The 16,909-nt window shown below is 38.3% G+C and overlaps 1 protein-coding gene across 2 annotated transcripts in view; it reads right to left on the reverse strand.

Annotated features, from left to right (window-relative positions):
* Nucleotides 1-16,909, reverse strand: part of SOBP (sine oculis binding protein homolog) — a 172,368-nt gene that overhangs the window by 142,664 nt on the left and 12,795 nt on the right. For both annotated transcript variants that reach the window (XM_066373543.1, XM_066373541.1), the window contains exons 2-3: nucleotides 14,573-14,711; nucleotides 11,857-12,042 (exon numbers count right to left, since the gene is read on the reverse strand). In XM_066373543.1, the coding sequence (XP_066229640.1) occupies nucleotides 11,857-12,042; nucleotides 14,573-14,711 (325 nt within the window). The remainder of the gene's footprint in view (nucleotides 1-11,856; nucleotides 12,043-14,572; nucleotides 14,712-16,909) is intronic.

Here is a 16,909-nt window from a genome sequence, read left to right on the forward strand (position 1 = left end):
AAAACTATATAAGAAAATAAAGCAGGATGACTACAAAAAGTGGTTACCTCTTGAAGGCAAGAAGCTGTGAGTCAGTAAGAATCACTATTTGTAAAAGAATACACTTATGTTTTACATAGTAAAGACAAGCCTTTTCCAACATGTAATGTATTTCACAATTGCAGTTTCTTTTTTAAAAAAATTAAAACAGAAGAGAATTGACATGAGAAACAGAAAGTATTATTTCTTCTTTTTGCCTCAAATATATAGAAATGGGTTCTTAAAGGCTATTTTAAACAAGTACTACACTTGATCTTAGAAGGCTGCAAAGTAATCTTAAGGGCTGAAGTATGGTCAAAAGCAGAATAACAACAGTACCAACAATTAACACTAATAACAAAATAAAATTATTTAATTATTATAGTCTTATAATAACTGTTGAGATCTGGTAGTGTAGATCTTCCATTTTTTTTTTCCTTCAATTTGTCTTGGCTATTCTTGCCCCATTGCACCTCCATGTAAATTTTAATTAATTAATTATTTCTATTTATTTATTTAATTATTTATTTATATTATTTTAGAGAGACAGAGAGAGAAGGGGGAGGAGCAGGAAGCATCAACTCCCAGATGTGCTCTGACCAGGCAAGCCCAGGGTTTTGAACCAGCCATCTCAGCATTCCAGGTCGATGTTTTATCCACTGTGCCACCACAGGTCAGGCTCCATGTAAATTTTAAAAACAGCATTTTAATTTCCAAAATTTTATGCTGGGATTTTTATAGCATTGAGTTAACTATATGGATCAATTTAGGAAGAATCTGCCTTTTTCAGAACTTTCAGTCTTCAATCCATAAACATGGTGTGTCCCTCCACTTCTTTTTTATTCTTCTCAGCGATGTCTATATAGTTCTCTGTATAATAACTTGCACATATTTTTTGTTAGATTTTTCACCCCCTGGGTATTTGATGGTGATGCTATTTTAAGTGGTATATGTAGATTTGTGTGTGTGTGTGTGTGTGTGTGTGACAGAGACAGAGAGAGAAACAGAGAGGGACAGATAGACAGGAAGAATGAGAGATAAGAAGCTTCAATTCTTTGTTTGTCACCTTAGTTGTTCACTGATTGCTTTCTCGTATGTGCCCTGACCAGGGGACTACAGCAGAGCGAGTGACTCCTTGCTCAAGGCAGCGACTTTGGGCTCAAGCTGGTGAAACCAGCTGAGCCCACGCTCAAGCCGATGACCTTGAGGCTTCGAACCTGGGTCCTCTGCGTCCCAGTTCGACACTCTATCCACTGAACCACCACCTAGTCAGGCAAGTGGTATTTATAGATATTTTTAAGTTTTGTTTTTAATTTTTTGTAGTTGGTATATAGAAATATAATGGATTATATTGTGTTAGAGACCTTGACTAGTGCTCTCATTAAGCATACTAGGCATACCTTTTTTTAATGCACTTCATTATATTGTGCTTTGCAGATACTGCATTTTCATCAATATCCAGGCAAGACCCTCCACTAGCAATGAAGTATTTTTAAATTAAGATTTAAGATATGTACTTTTTTAAAGACATAATGCTATTGCACACCTAACAGGCTACAGTGCAGTATAAACATAACTTTTATATACACTTGGACACAAAACATTCTCTTTATTGCAATATTTACTCTAGTGTGGTGGTCTGGAATCAAACCCACAATATCTCCAATGTTTGCCTCTATATTGGTGGGCCTTTCAAATCTTATATTTTTTTGTTTCTTTTTCTTGCCTTATCACCTTATCTTCCATATTTCCCCATGTTTAAGATGGAACCTTTTTGAAAATTTTGGGGTCTAAAAACTGGGTGAGTCTTATACAGTGGTTGTAGTTTTTTTACTTGCATTTCCTGCTTTTTCACGCTTGCATGAATTTTATGATGAATAAAACTTGAGTTCAATAACCTTATGTAATACATTTATTTTTTTCAAATTTTGGACCCCCAAATTAAGGTGCGTCATACATTGGAGCGTCTTATACATAGGGAAATACAGTATGTAATTAGACAAAATTAAATAGAGTGGTAAGAGTGGTCTTTTTTATTAATTTAATTTATTAGGGTGACACCAGTTAACATAATTACACAGGTTTCAAGTGCCCAATTCTACAACACATTTCTGTATACAGTATTGTGTGTTCACCCCCATAAGTCAAGTTTTCATCCATCACCATTTATTTCCCCAAACTCTCCTCTACCTCCCCTTCTCCCAGCAATTACCACACTGTTGTTCTTGCCCATGAGGTTTTTTTGTCCTTTTTACTCCATCCCTCCATTTCCCTTGCCCAGCTTCCTCTTACATCTTTCACCCTTCTCTCTATATATGACTCTGTCTCTATTTTGCCTATTAGTTCATTTTGTTCATTAGATTCTACATATGAGTGAAATTATGGTACTTGTCTTTCTCTAATGGCTTATTTAGTGGTCATCTTTATTTCATGCTTTAATCTCAAGAGAAAAGTTTAGAATATTTCACCATTAAAGAAGGGAAAAGCTTTCAGTACTTCACCATTAAAGAAGAGAAAAGCTTCCAATATTTCACTATGAAGTATGATGTTTGCTATAAGTTTTTGTGGGTACTTTTTGTCACATTAAGGAAGTTCCATTCTATTCCTATTTTGTCAAGAATTTTATTACTTATTGTGTTAAATTTTATCAAATTATGTTTCTACATCTATCGAAAATACTGTATGAAATTTCATTTTATTCTGTTAATGTGGATAATTATATTGACTAATTTTTACATTTAAAATCAACCTTGCATTCCTAAAAAGAATCCTAATTAGTCATGATGTATATTATCCTTTATATACATACATACATATGTATATTATATATCATATATATATCATATATATCTCACGGGCCCTGGTTTGCTATGATTATGTTCAGAATTTTTGAGTCAGCATTAATAATGAATACAAGCTTTCCATTTTAATGTAACATTAAATTATTATTTTCTTTACTTCTAATACCCTTGTCATGTGATGGGATCAAGATCATGCTGGGATTAGAAAATGAGTGAAAGTGTTTCTTATTCGTCTATTCTCTGAGAGTTTCTGTGAGTTTGGTTTTTATTTTTCCCTTCAATGTTTGGTAGAATTTACTGCTGAAGCTATCTGGGTCTAGAATATTCTTTGTAAAAATGATTTAATTATTTAATTTCTTTAATAGATGTAGGACTATTCAGATTTTCTATTTCTTCCTATCCTTGTTTTGGTAAATTAAATTAGACATAATGTGACTTCTCCTTTGCAGAAATTCCTGGAATTACTTACAATGATCAGTACTTATGTGTAACATCAGATGATTTGGTCTAATAACATACATGTGATATAATCTTTTTATTCACTCACATTTCACATTTTTGGAACTTTATATAAATTCTAAATCTATTATTTATTTCAATTACTCACTCAACCAGACTAAAAATTAACAATCACTGAAAGTTGTCCTGAGTAGTATAAATGTTTTATCAGTCTCTTAGCTGCCGTAACTACATACACAATTGAATTGTTTTAAATATGTTCAGTTAACAACCAAAGAGCCTCTCGATAGAGGACTGGATAAAGAAGATATGGTACAGCCTGACCAGGAGGTGGCGCAGTAGATAGAGCATAGGACTGGGACGCAGAGGACCCAGGTTTGAAACCCCCGAGGTCACCGGCTTGAGCACAGGCTCATCAGGCCAATGGCTTGAAGCCCATGGTCACTGGCTCGAGCCTAAGGTTGCTGGCTTAAGCAAGAGGTCATTCGCTTTGCTGTAGCCCTCAGGTCAAGACACATATGAGAAATCAGTCAATGAAAAACTAAGGTGCCACAGCGAAGAATTGATGCTTCTCATCTCTCTCCCTTCCTGTCTCTCTGTCCCTATCTGCCCCTCTCTCTGTCTCTGTCTCTGTCTCTGTCACACACACACACAGAAGATGTGGTACATATATACAATGAAATACTACTCAGCCATAAGAAATGATGACAGTGACATTTACGACAACATGGATGGACCTTGAGAACATTATATTAAGTGAAATAAGTAAATCAGAAAAATCACATATAGGTGGGATATAAAAGTGAGATTCATGGACATAGATAAAAGTGAAGTGGTTACCAGGGGGAAGAGGGTGAGGGGGAGGAGGGCTGAGGAGGGAGTGGTAGGAAAGGTGTAAAGAGAGACAAATATAAGGTGACAGAAAATGATTTGACTCTGGGTGATGGGTATAGAACATAATCAACAGTTCAGATGCTATAGAAATGTTTACCTGAAACCTATGTACTCTTATTGACCAATGTCACCCCATTAAAGTTAATTTTCTAAATAAAATTTTTAAAAATTAAGAAAAATTTTTAAAAAAGAAAAGAAACTATAATCTGTACTACAGAAAAAAATTCAATCAGTTAACAAATACATATTATGACATAATTAAAACAGACCTTTTCAAATCATAAAATCAGAAGGGAAATTCACTATATGAGTCATAAATCAGAATTTAATAAATGTAGGGAAATTACAGATTACCTAAACTAAATAAAATATTTTTCAAACAAAGAAACTGAGGTTCAGAGAAGCTAAGTGACTTCTCTAAGATTATCCAGCCAGTAAATGGCAAAGCTGTCATTAACAACCCAGTTCTCCTGATTCTTGTGTTTAGTAATCTTTCCAGTCAAATCACACATTCCATTTGGCATTAAGAATGATTGATGATGTCACCCCATTAAAATTAATAAAAATTAAAAAAAAAAAGAATGATTGAACATACTGAAGTTTGGTCCGTGATTTTTAAGACACCCTATATAAATAAAGAAAGATAAAATAGGACCCATATCATAGTAACGATTTTTAGGACTTTTGTGTCCTTTGTAATTACTCTGAATTTTAAATGACTCTTCTAGCCTAGTCTACATTGTGTTTTAGATCCCATTTCCTAACCATACAACTATAGCAAGTCTTGATAATCTGCCTATAGACCTTCTGCTACTCTGCTTCAACTACCCTTTTACCCCCACCATGCACCATCCAGTGCTCCAGAAATTATATCATACTTTCCAAAGTCAAACTAGAATGGTTTTCTAAATTATGTTCCAAGTACACTTTAAGTTCTTGGTGGTCAAGGATGATGATATATAAATTTGTCTTATCTGGTGCAATGTGAAAAACATTCAGTAAATACATATGTAACTTTGAAAAACTGACATAGCATTTTTGATAATCCAATGGCTATGAATATGAGTTAAGGAGACATCATACCTAAGTTCAAATATCAGCTCTGCCACTTATTAGCTATATGACTTCAGGAAAGTTGCTTAGCTTTTCTGAGTCTCAGTTTCCTCAACTGTAAAGCAAGGTTAATAATATATAGCACTCACAAGGACTTGTTAAGAAAATTAAATGAGGTAATCTACTTAAACAATGCCTGCCCCATAACAAGTGCTCATTAAACATTAGCTGTGACAAGATTATATCATTACTATTAACTACTCCTATCTTGCCATTCACTATAATTCCTCCTGTTCTTGTCCTAAGGGGTTTGGAAATCTCCAAGTCTGAGGGTTCAGTGAACCTCTTCTCTCTTCTTTTTTTTTTTTTTTTTTTGGAGAAATGTATCTGCTACATAAATAGTAAGTCGTCCAAATCCCATTAACTCTAGGTAATTTTATTTAATAATCATATTTTAAAAGTTGGACACATAAATAAGTGGCAAAGCCATTTTTATTAAATCCTGTTTTCTCAATGGCTATTTGGAATACAGAATTCATATGTAAGCCCCAAGAATATTGAATAACAGATAAAATAAATAACGATCATAATGCAAACCACATTCTGATTCCCACTTCCCTGCAAGTATGACTCTATGTAAGAATTATAAGAGCCAAAAAGTAACATGCTTATTAACTGTGGGTTACTCAGCTTTGTACATAGAGCTTAGCAGGTCACGTGAATGTTTCCACATTTTCCGTTAAGCTAATGGTTCCTTAGAGCCCAGTTCTTATAACCCCTTAAGAATTTCAAGATTTGCCTGAAAAAATATATCATATTTCCATGACTATGACTGAACACAAATTTGGAAAGCTCACTGAAAGCAAACCATCCTGGAAGACAGGAAATGGTCATTGTTTTCAAAGAAAGGCAAACCGCTCCTGCACACAGGAAATCAAGCTGGTCTCAGGAACTCGACCTCATCTCCCTCCACGCAAACCTGCAAGTCCCGTGTGGACCTATCCCTGCACCTCACACATGGGAACATAGTCTTATTCTTATGGGAATAAGAATATGATCATTTACCATTTGAGGTAAAAGACATTTTATTCAAAACTGCTACACATTTATGCATCCAGAGAAATATATTCCCTCCTCTTTCCACATTTCATTTCATTTCAAAGTATTCAGGGACTTAGGGGGATTCTGGACATAGAAGAGGCAAGTTGGAAGCCTCTGGGAAAACCAGTCAGGAGACTCAGATCTAAAATGTCATTTCCTAGACACATAGTGTTGTCTGCAGCAGAGCTCAGAAACCTGCATTTAAAGTTGCTGCATTTCATCTTTTCCTTGGGAACAAAAATAATTACACTAATAGTTTCATTGATTTTTTTAAATTCTTGAGAGCAAAATGTTGTCATTGGGCAAATTTAAGGCTGAGATATAAAAATCCTGGTTCAAGTCTCAAATGGTTACTTTGATCGGAGGTAGACAAAGTGGGAAAGCCAGCCCCGCCCAGGCACTGCAGAGGACGATGTCCGACCAATGAAGCCAAGTGCTAGTTCACTTGTAAAGCAGTTAGAACCAATATAAGGTCCTTGTAAAAAAAAAAAAATGTTATATTTAAAATGCACTTTGAATGTCTTTACTTCAATAGTCAAACTTGCAGGGGTGAAGGGCAGGCCTAATATTCTGATGAAGATTCACTGTAATACGGTTCTTACACTCCATGCTGTAAGTCATTTACTGGCACAATCTTATTTGAATGAAGTCCCAAAGGGTTGAATTCATTTTAAAATCTCTAATATGAGAAGAATTACAGCAAGGTTACAATATAATTAACCTGAGTTATCTTTCAAAACTCTTGCTGATAGATACTCTGCCACTTCAGACTAGGCTCATGCTGTGATTTTTTAAATTAGCAAAGAAAGAGGTTCTCATACTCATTCAAACTAAAAGGATAAAGGAATGTTTGCATAAAAAGAAAGAGTTGGTTAGTACTTTCAATTATTTTTTAATATTATCCATATAACATTGCTTTGAGTTTTCTTTAATGGCTGCACTGCACGGCAAAACCTTATTCTGTTCACGTCCCAGAGTCTACAAAATAATCTGTGATTCTTATTTAAGGATCGTGGTGATTACCTTCACTGCTTTGGAAAGGGGGAAAAAAAAAGGCAAAATCACGGCTATTATCCTGTGTTTATAACAAGTCTATTACCATAGTAACAACTGTGATGTCACAAACCCAACACCAAGGGCCAATTCTGTCTGCGAGTGGGGAGGGGCAGCTTAGCTGCAGAAATTGGGCAAAATCGGATGCAAACATGTCCAGCCAAAGAGGGTGGGGGGCAATGCTTGTGGTAACCACCGCGGGGCAGGAACAGAAATGCAGTTCCCCAGGCCCAGAAGTAAGCTACATCCACACTTCTGGATGTCGCTGTGCAAAAGGAGAATGGAAATCCAAGAGCGGGTGGTATCACCACGTTCCCAATCACGAGTATTCCACCAGGCCCGCTGCCTGCCCAATGCGGATGGGCTCCAGGGGAGTGCCTGCTTGAGCACACGCCACGGGCTCCAAAGCCAGGGCCTGACCAGACAGAGAGGCAGCACCTGGCCTCAGGACGGCAAATCCTGCCTGGGCATACGCAACGGGCTCCAAAGCCAGTGCCTGACCAGACAGAGAAGCAGCACCTGGCCTCAGGACGGCAGTCATTTTCAAACCACGCTAGGGTTCTACCCGTCCTGGATCATCCCAGTTCACAGATACACAGACTCTCAGAGTTAGATGACTCATTGAGTCTCCCAAGAGATGTCAACTGTAAAAAATAGCCTTTTGCAGAAACAAGTTGCATCCCCTATCACTGGGGAATCTGAAGTAGCAGATTAATAAGTATTCTTATTCTGATATAGTCTAGAGAGGTTTTGTACAGTCTAGAGAAGTTAATATAAAGTTACTGAAAGTACAACTTTATATTAAAAAGAGCACTGGGGCCCTGGCTGGCTAGCGCAGTTGGTTAGAGCATCATTCTGAAACACCAAGCTCGTGGGTTCGATCCCCCAGCAGGGCACAAACAGGAAGTGACCAATGAATGAACAACAAATATATGCTTCTCCCTCTTCCTCTCCTTCTCTCTCCCTTTTTCTCTCTCTAAAATCAGTTGATAAAAAAATAAAAAGAAATTTTAATTAAAAGAGTATGGATTAGGAGTCAGAAGACTTAGTACTAGCCTTGGCTTAAGTACTTAGAAACCACATGACCTTGAGAAAGCCATTTAACCTATTTGAGCTTATGTTTTTTATTTAATAAAATCTACAGTGCTATTTCCCAGGGTTATTGTAAAGTTCAAATTAAATAAAATAATAATTATGAATGGGTTTCATAAACTATGAAGGATTTAATACAAACAGAGATATTATTAGCATTTTCACATAGCCAGTTTATAGTACAACAGTAACTGGAACACTATTAGTTATTTTCTTTCCAGGAATCCAAAGCAGACGTGTGATTGTCATCTTCTCGATCCAGAGAGGTGGATTACTTGCATGATGTGGTCAACTCTAAATTATTCAGGGCTGATCACCAAGAGGCCTTTTGCTTCTAACCTGACCTTTTGCTTCTACCGTTTACTAGCTCCCCTCAGGAATGCCATGTGAACCTACAGACAGCTATAAAACTGACAGTGAGTGTGCCTCAACTCCATTACCCTGAATAACAACTCTGGTAAAACCTTTAGCAAAAGAAAGAATTGAAATGATTAACTAGGTGGAAGTTTTTGGATAATGTGTGAACGCTATTTATACATGGATAATTACTCACATGACTATCTGGGACACTACGGTCAAGGTTGGACAAGTTGGAACTGATTCAGACAAGATAATAGCATTTTCGCAGTGAACAACAAAGTAGCCTGTGCTGTCTTACGTATGTACAATGGGAACGTGAATGGCATTCATTTATTCAACAAATATTGGTGGAACACCCACTACGTGTCAGAGCTCACCACATCCCCTGAAAATCCCACTATTTTCTGGCCCTTGTTGCTATCCCTTAAGATATTCCACAGAGGACTTCAGCAAAGCTCACAGCCTGACTCTTAGCAATTCCATTCACCTTCTAGTTATCATGAGACTTCTACCAATCTTACCCTTATGCAAGGGTTAACAAACTATGGACCCTGAGCCAAACTCTGCTCACTGTCTTTTTAAAAACAAAATTTTATTGGAACACAGCCATGCCGTTTGTTTATGTATCACCTATGGCTGCTTTCCTGCTATCACAGTGGACTTCAGTCGTTGTGATAGAGACAGCAGAGCTCCAAAGCCTAACTTCCTCTCCAACCCTATACAGAAAAAGTTTGCTAATCCTTGAACTAGATAATATGACAAAATTAAAATTCCTTTCTCCTGTAAATTTCTGCTTAGAAACTATGGAGACAGGCCCTTGAAAGCAGAGAACCTTTCTGTATTTTTGTCATATAGCATCCTGGAGTAGGATCAAGTCAAGTTTAGAGCAGATACAGAAAATTAAACATGTCCTTCCCTACATTTTGCTTTGAACAGATGAGCGCCTTAGAGTTGCATGGGAGACAGCATAAACTGACTGGTGTTCTGTTACTCTGGCTTCTAATTCCTCAGTTACTATGCCTAAGACTTCCAAGGCTCAATTTTTGGCCTCTATCCCTTTGCATATTTATTTCCTGATCTGATGTGGAATTAGAATTAAATAGGAGCTGTGTGCTTGAATTCCACGTGGCTGGCCCAGCAGGAAACTCCAGGGCAGGTTTTTTGGCATGCCAAACTCATGTTAGCCTCAGCTATGCTAATTTCTAAAGCTGTTTGCTTTTGCTCAAATAAATCCTAGAAGGGAATTTGCATTTGGATGCATACCGTTTTATGCACAAATTATGTGCATGATAACTAACTGTAAGGCTGACGAAAAACTGAAAAAAAGAAAAAACTAAATGGCTTTTGTATGGCAGGCTCCATGTTAGGTAGGTAGCATTGCATGCATTTTCTCATCTCAGAGATGTGGCCAATCCCCTGAGTTGCAACTGTGGTCCCATTTTACAGACAGGGAAACCGAGAAGAGAGCTTACATAATTTGTCGATGTTCACAGAGCTGGTAAGTGACAAAGCTTAGATTTTAACCCAAGCCGTCTGAATCTGAAGGCTGTGTTCTTTTCACTTAGTCACACTGCCTTAATGATACCCTCATCATCATCATCACTCACCTAAGCCACTGGACATACACTCAAACATGAACCTTACATTTATAAAGTTTGTCACGCCTCTTCTTTTCGTTTGGCCTGTGCAAAATAGGTCTTTGGCCCTTGGGAGATGAATTTGGGACCCTCTGTATCACAAAAACAACCAAACAAAGGAGAATGGAGCATAAAAAAGGCAAATTTTACATGATACACAAATTATGCTAGTAATTAGTTAGCAAACACAATGACAAGTGAATTTGACAGGTGAATGGATTTTAGTGACATATCTGAGAACCTCAGAATGGAAGGACACTTACTGCTAAAATGTACTAGGCCAACAGGAGAATGAAAGAAAATGCTACTAACACTTAGAATACAGTCCAACTATCTATAGCATAAGCCCAGAAATTTATATCTACAAGTATCTTCATTGTTATAAAAACATAACCAACATCTACTTTCCCTAAAAAAAAAAAATACAATCATTAGCTTTAGGAAATTATAATAAGTACTGCTATCAAAACTCAGTAGTTATCATTGTTCAATATGCAAAAAAATAAGCCAGTGGCAATTAAGTCTTCTAACATAATCCCAACACTTTACAGCCAGCCAGATACAATATTATTGAACTTCTTTTCCTGTGTAGAACATATCTGAAACCTAGCTTGTAATATCACATCATGCTCCGCCCACTGCCATCAAGTTAATACACTGCATCTAATTTTCTGGAACTATAAAAGAACTGATTGTATTTTCATGCAGGTGAAATTCAGATCTCCATATTTTTTTTAAAGCTCTCAAAGAGCTTTCTAAGAAATAGAAAGAACTCTATGGCAGAGATGGTTAGGTCAACTTCCAGTCCACGGACCGATCTGCCAAAAATTTTGTGCTGGTCCCCAAAGAGTTAACCACACTGATGTTGTATAAAGATTATAGACCCAATGATTATACAGTAGTTGAAAAACACTGATCTAGGTTGTTTCTTAAGTGTGGATTTAGGAGGAACATTGAAGAATAAGCCTACCACACACCCTTTACAAAACTGCCCCTTCCTTTAGAAACCTACAGAAGAGACCTGGTCCTCAGGATGCCACCAACAATGCTTTTTTTCTTGCTAACCAGTCAGTATATATCTTATTTTTTTTAATTATTTCATTCTTTGTTATTTTAAACAGATGATTTCAGAGATGGAAAGTAACGTTTTGTAGCCAGTGGTAGAAAAAGTTTATTGTAGGTTGACAGTTTATAGCCTAAACCATAGATTGGGGAATTTGCTTAATATAGCAATACTACTTTAAAGAACACATGCACTAACATTTCTTATCTACAGTGTTTCTAAAACAGTCTTTTTCAAAATTAAGTTGAGCTTAAAAACTATTTATAAGATAGTTAAAACATCTTTCTCTGAGTTGTTATTGTTGGAAACTCCAGTGATGACTTACCCGCTGGTGGCTTTATGAAAGGTGGTGGAATTAAAGGTACAATAATGGGCACATTGCCATGATCCTTTGACCCTGCAGGTGAATCACTGAGTCCATTTCCTGCAGCAAGCCCTGAATAGCCTGTGCTTATATTGTATGGTGAAATAACACTGTCCTCAGGTAATTTTGGTTTTGGCAAAGAATTTTCTGTAAAAGAAAAAAATCACATTCAATATGACAAAAGAACTTATTTTTCTTATGACATTTTCTCAAGTAAAATAGCCTTGTAACAAAACAAATTTTCCTTGCAAACCTTTACATACTTTATCAGAACTCTATAGAACATCTAGGACCTTTTTAGGCTTTTTACCATGAATTTCCAATGGGCTCCTTTATAATTTGCCCTACCATGATTACTAACATCCCAATTATATCATGATGATGAATTTTAGCACTGTAAAAGCCCATAGAAAATTAAGAGGCAATTAACCTTTTCCACATACAACTGATACATAGCAGGCATTGCCCTCTGTCTACCAGGGGGAAGCTTAAACAGTGTGCCTCCCACCCAGCACTGTAACTAGGTCCCAGTCTATTATAAACTTGGTTCGTAATATAATCAAAAGACCCAACATGAGCCTTAGCCAGTTGGCTCAGTGGTAGAGTGTCAGCCTGGCTTGTGGATGTCCCAGGTTTGATTCCCAATCAGGGCACACAGGAGAAGCAACCATCTGCTTCTCCACTCCTCCCCCTCTCCCTTATCTCTCTTCTCTTCCTGCAGCCATGGCTTGGTTGAAGCAAGTTGGCCCTAGGTGCTGAGGATGGCTCCATGGCCTCTCCTCAGGTGCTAAAATAGCTTGGTTGCTGACCAACAGAGCATCGCCCCCTAGTGGGTTTGCTGGGTGGATCCCAGTTGGGGCACATGCAGGAGTGTGTCTCTCTGCTTCCCTGCTTCTCACTTAAGAAAAAATTTTTTTAAAAAGAATCAACATGAAAGAAATAAATAATCAGAAACAAAACCCTTGCTGCATGGGGTAGACCCATTAAATTAACCCATTAATTAAAATTTTTTAAATGAAAATTTAAAATGTTACAATGATATAAACTATGAAATTTATCTTTGCATGTCAATCATTAAAATTTAAAAAAAAAAACCTCAATCACAGAAAACAACTTTTTTTTTCTAGATGCATATCCTGGCACAATGGTTCCCCAGAGGCAAAGATTATTACCTAGACCAAGTATTTTTATGAGTTATTAGTTTATAGAATATAACTTACAACTTGTATTTTCATTTACAGTGAAATTGATACTATTGCCATACATGATATGTACAATTGCATAGCAAGCTTAACATAAAATTTGTCACATACGTTCAATTCCACATGCCTGCAGGAGACAGCTAATTTATATTTCGTGGCTTGGCATATAAGGAAAAGCGCTATCTTAGAGACTGGAAACAAAATGCATGAACAGGTATTTTATGCCAATAGACTTTGAATGCAATGTAAATATCGATCAAATTGTCAATGATGACACACAATTAGTTTTACCACGTTATTCAAGTTCCCCAAATGGGTTGCTTCTTCACATATTCCTCTTCTTTCCTTGGACAAACATTTTTTCCAGATTTAGGTTCATAAGTTCAGTATCCTTACCGCCACCCACCAATGGTTCTCAGCTTTAGCTATCTGGCACTGTGACCAATGGTAGAATCAAGTGTTAATTCAACTCTGTCAAGGCTCTAATTTCTGCTCTTTAACTGGGGCTTCAAGGGACTTCTTATAGAATAATACAGGATCCAATCATCTTATTCCTTACTTTCTTTTTTATTTTTTTTATTTTTATTTTGTACTTTTCTGAAGCTGGAAACGGGGAGAAACAGTTAGACAGACTCCCGCATGCGCCTGACTGGGATCCACCCGGCACGCCCACCAGGGGCGATACTCTGCCCACCAGGGGGCAATGCTCTGCCCCTCCGGGGCGTCGCTCTGCGAGACCGGAGCCACTCTAGCGCCTGGGGCAGAAGCCAAGGAGCCATCCCCAGCGCCCGGGCCATCTTTGCTCCAATGGAGCCTTGGCTGAGGGAGGGGAAGAGAGAGACAGAGAGGAAGGGGGGGGTGGAGAAGCAAATGGGCGCCTCTCCTATGTGCCCTGGCCGGGAATTGAACCCGGGTCCCCTGCACACCAGGCCGACGCTCTACCACTGAGCCAACCAGCCAGGGCCTTATTCCTTACTTTCTTACTCTTCTACTTACTCTATGCACAGGTTTGGGGATGTGAGAATGGTGCAAACTTCAAACAGAAAACAGAAATGGGACTTCCCTTTAGAATTCCCATACATACACAAAAAACAAACTCAGGAGCGTTACCAAAGTAACCATGATACTCACTTAACAGAAAGCACCAGTCCCCAACAATTCCTATACCAAAGGGTTTAAGAAACTAGAAGTTAGCAAATATTGCCCCTTTCTATAAATTTGTGGGCAGGACTACAGCACTTAAGGCCTATCTAGTTGTCCCATTGCTGGAAAGAGATCAAGCTGTGTCTGTTTATGTTTTATGTTGTGTTCTTATATTCTTTGGAATTCTGCTTATGGGAAAGCACTACTGGGGATGCACATGTAAATCAACCATTGGCATAATCAACAAAATGAGTCCCAAAGCAACTTGGTTCTGGCGGGTTGAGATAGTTAATCCTTCTTGGCATGAACAAAGGGCCGTTAAATGTCATTACCTTTGAGAACAGAAATGTGCTGCCGGCTCTCTCCATCTGTAGGGTAGCTCCTGAATTCAATATCTTCACCATCTTTCAGTTCAACCTTATCATAGCCATACCAGCCAAGGAGTTCATTCATGGTGTTTTCTGCAAAGTTCTGAAAGAAATGCATAGGCTACTTATTTATATAATCAATAACTATTTGAAAAGAACACATAAATCAAATTCTGTTTGCACTAGCCATTTACTGCCAGCCTTTGCCCCACCTCCCCTAGAGTCATGTTCATTTTTCAAATCAGGTTCAAAAATTGTAATGCACATACAATTATGACAGGCCTTCAGACATTTGTAACTTAAAGATAGTAAGAATAAAGGTATTTGTCAGTTTTGCTTACAAACGAAAGTCAATTTTAGCATATTCTTCTGCAAAGTCTATCCCACACTAATACAAAAATATTGAAAGGTACTGCACAAAAACAGCTATGAAAAGATTTTGAAAATGAAAACAATTGACCGTTTGCAGCTCAGATTAATGTAAATTAGAATTGCTTTCTGATCCTGATGATGTGTCTTAACATGACTCTTATCCTCAGGTAAAGCAAATTCTCAGCAAAGAAGTAATTTGTCAACCACACCACACAAAAAGCTAAATCAGCTACAAGGGTCTCCCTTCTTAATTTTCCCTTTTGCAGGAGTATTCTTTAAAAATCAATGCATAATTTACTTTATAAATTTTGCTAGTGACAGATTCTTTCTCTATAAAATCAAATGACACTGTGATTGTCTTCTGACATTTAATATGAAAAGTAACTTCAAGGTTACTTGTCAGCCCAGATTTTGGATAATGAATGAAAACACTTTCTAGGCTATAATATCAAATCAATATCTAAGTGTAAGGTGTTGTTGTTATTATAGACATTAACCCATGAAAATAATGACTATACTTGGGCAGATTTAAAGCCTTAATATCAAATGACTGTGTTTTATGAACTTATCAATTGCTAGATCTGGAAGCAAGGTGTTTGTTAATGATCTTAATGTTTGTGTGTGCCTTGAAGCATCTCTATCTGAAAAGAGAGAGAGAAGATTGGTGGTTACCAGGGAAATAGATAATGGTTAATGGGTACAAACTTCCAGTTATAAGATTAAAAAGTTTGGGAAATCTAATGTACAGCATGGTGATTTTAGCTAATAATACTGTATCCCATACTTCAATGTTGCCAAGAGGGTAGATCTGCCCTGGCCGGTTGGCTCAGCGGTAGAGCGTCGGCCTAGCGTGCGGAGGACCCGGGTTCGATTCCCGGCCAGGGCACATAGGAGAAGCGCCCATTTGCTTCTCCACCCCTCCGCCGCGCTTTCCTCTCTGTCTCTCTCTTCCCCTCCCGCAGCCAAGGCTCCATTGGAGCAAAGATGGCCCGGGCGCTGGGCATGGCTCTGTGGCCTCTGCCTCAGGCGCTAGAGTGGCTCTGGTCGCAATATGGCGACGCCCAGGATGGGCAGAGCACCCCCCCCTGGGGGGCAGAGCACCGCCCCTGGTGGGTGTGCCGGGTGGATCCCGGTCGGGCGCATGCGGGAGTCTGTCTGACTGTCTCTCCCTGTTTCCAGCTTCAGAAAAATGAAAAAAAAAGAAAAAGAAAAAAAAAAAAAAAAAAAAAGAGGGTAGATCTCACATGTCCTGAACACAAAAGGAAATGCTAATTACATGACAGGATGGAAGTGGCAGCTAAAGCTATGGCGGCAATTATTTTGTAATAATATATAAATGTATCAAATCAGCCCTTTGTACACTTTAAACTGACAGTTACCTGTCGATTATCTCAATAAAGTGAAAATATTTTTAAATAAAAAAAAAGAGGCCCTGGCCGGTTGGCTCAGTGGTAGAGCATCAGCCTGGCGTGCAGAAGTCCCGGGTTCGATTCCCAGCCAGGGCACACAGGAGAAGCGCCCATCTGCTTCTACACCCCTCCCCCTCTCCTTCCTCTCTGTCTTTCTCTTCCCCTCCCGCAGCCGAGGCTCCATTGGAGCAAAGATGGCCTGGGCGCTGGGGATGGCTCCTTGGCCTCTGCCCCAGGCGCTAGAGTGGCTCTGGTCGCGGCAGAGCGACGCCCCGGCGGGGCAGAGCATCGCCCCCTGGTGGGCGTGCCGGATGGATCCTGTTCGGGCGCATGCGGGAGTCTGTCTGACTATCTCTCCCCATTTCTAGCTTCGGAAAAATACAAAAAAAGAAACCTACACTATAGAGTAAGAGCTTAATAAATGTTTGTTGAATGAATTTTAAAAGCATGTCTATCTGGCAAGGTAGTCTGAACTTCCTAGGCTGAGCTAGAAAAACTATATATTCTAGCCTTCTCTGTG

This window comes from Saccopteryx leptura, chromosome 3, assembly GCF_036850995.1.
Source record: "Saccopteryx leptura isolate mSacLep1 chromosome 3, mSacLep1_pri_phased_curated, whole genome shotgun sequence".
NCBI classification, from domain to species: domain Eukaryota; kingdom Metazoa; phylum Chordata; class Mammalia; order Chiroptera; family Emballonuridae; genus Saccopteryx; species Saccopteryx leptura.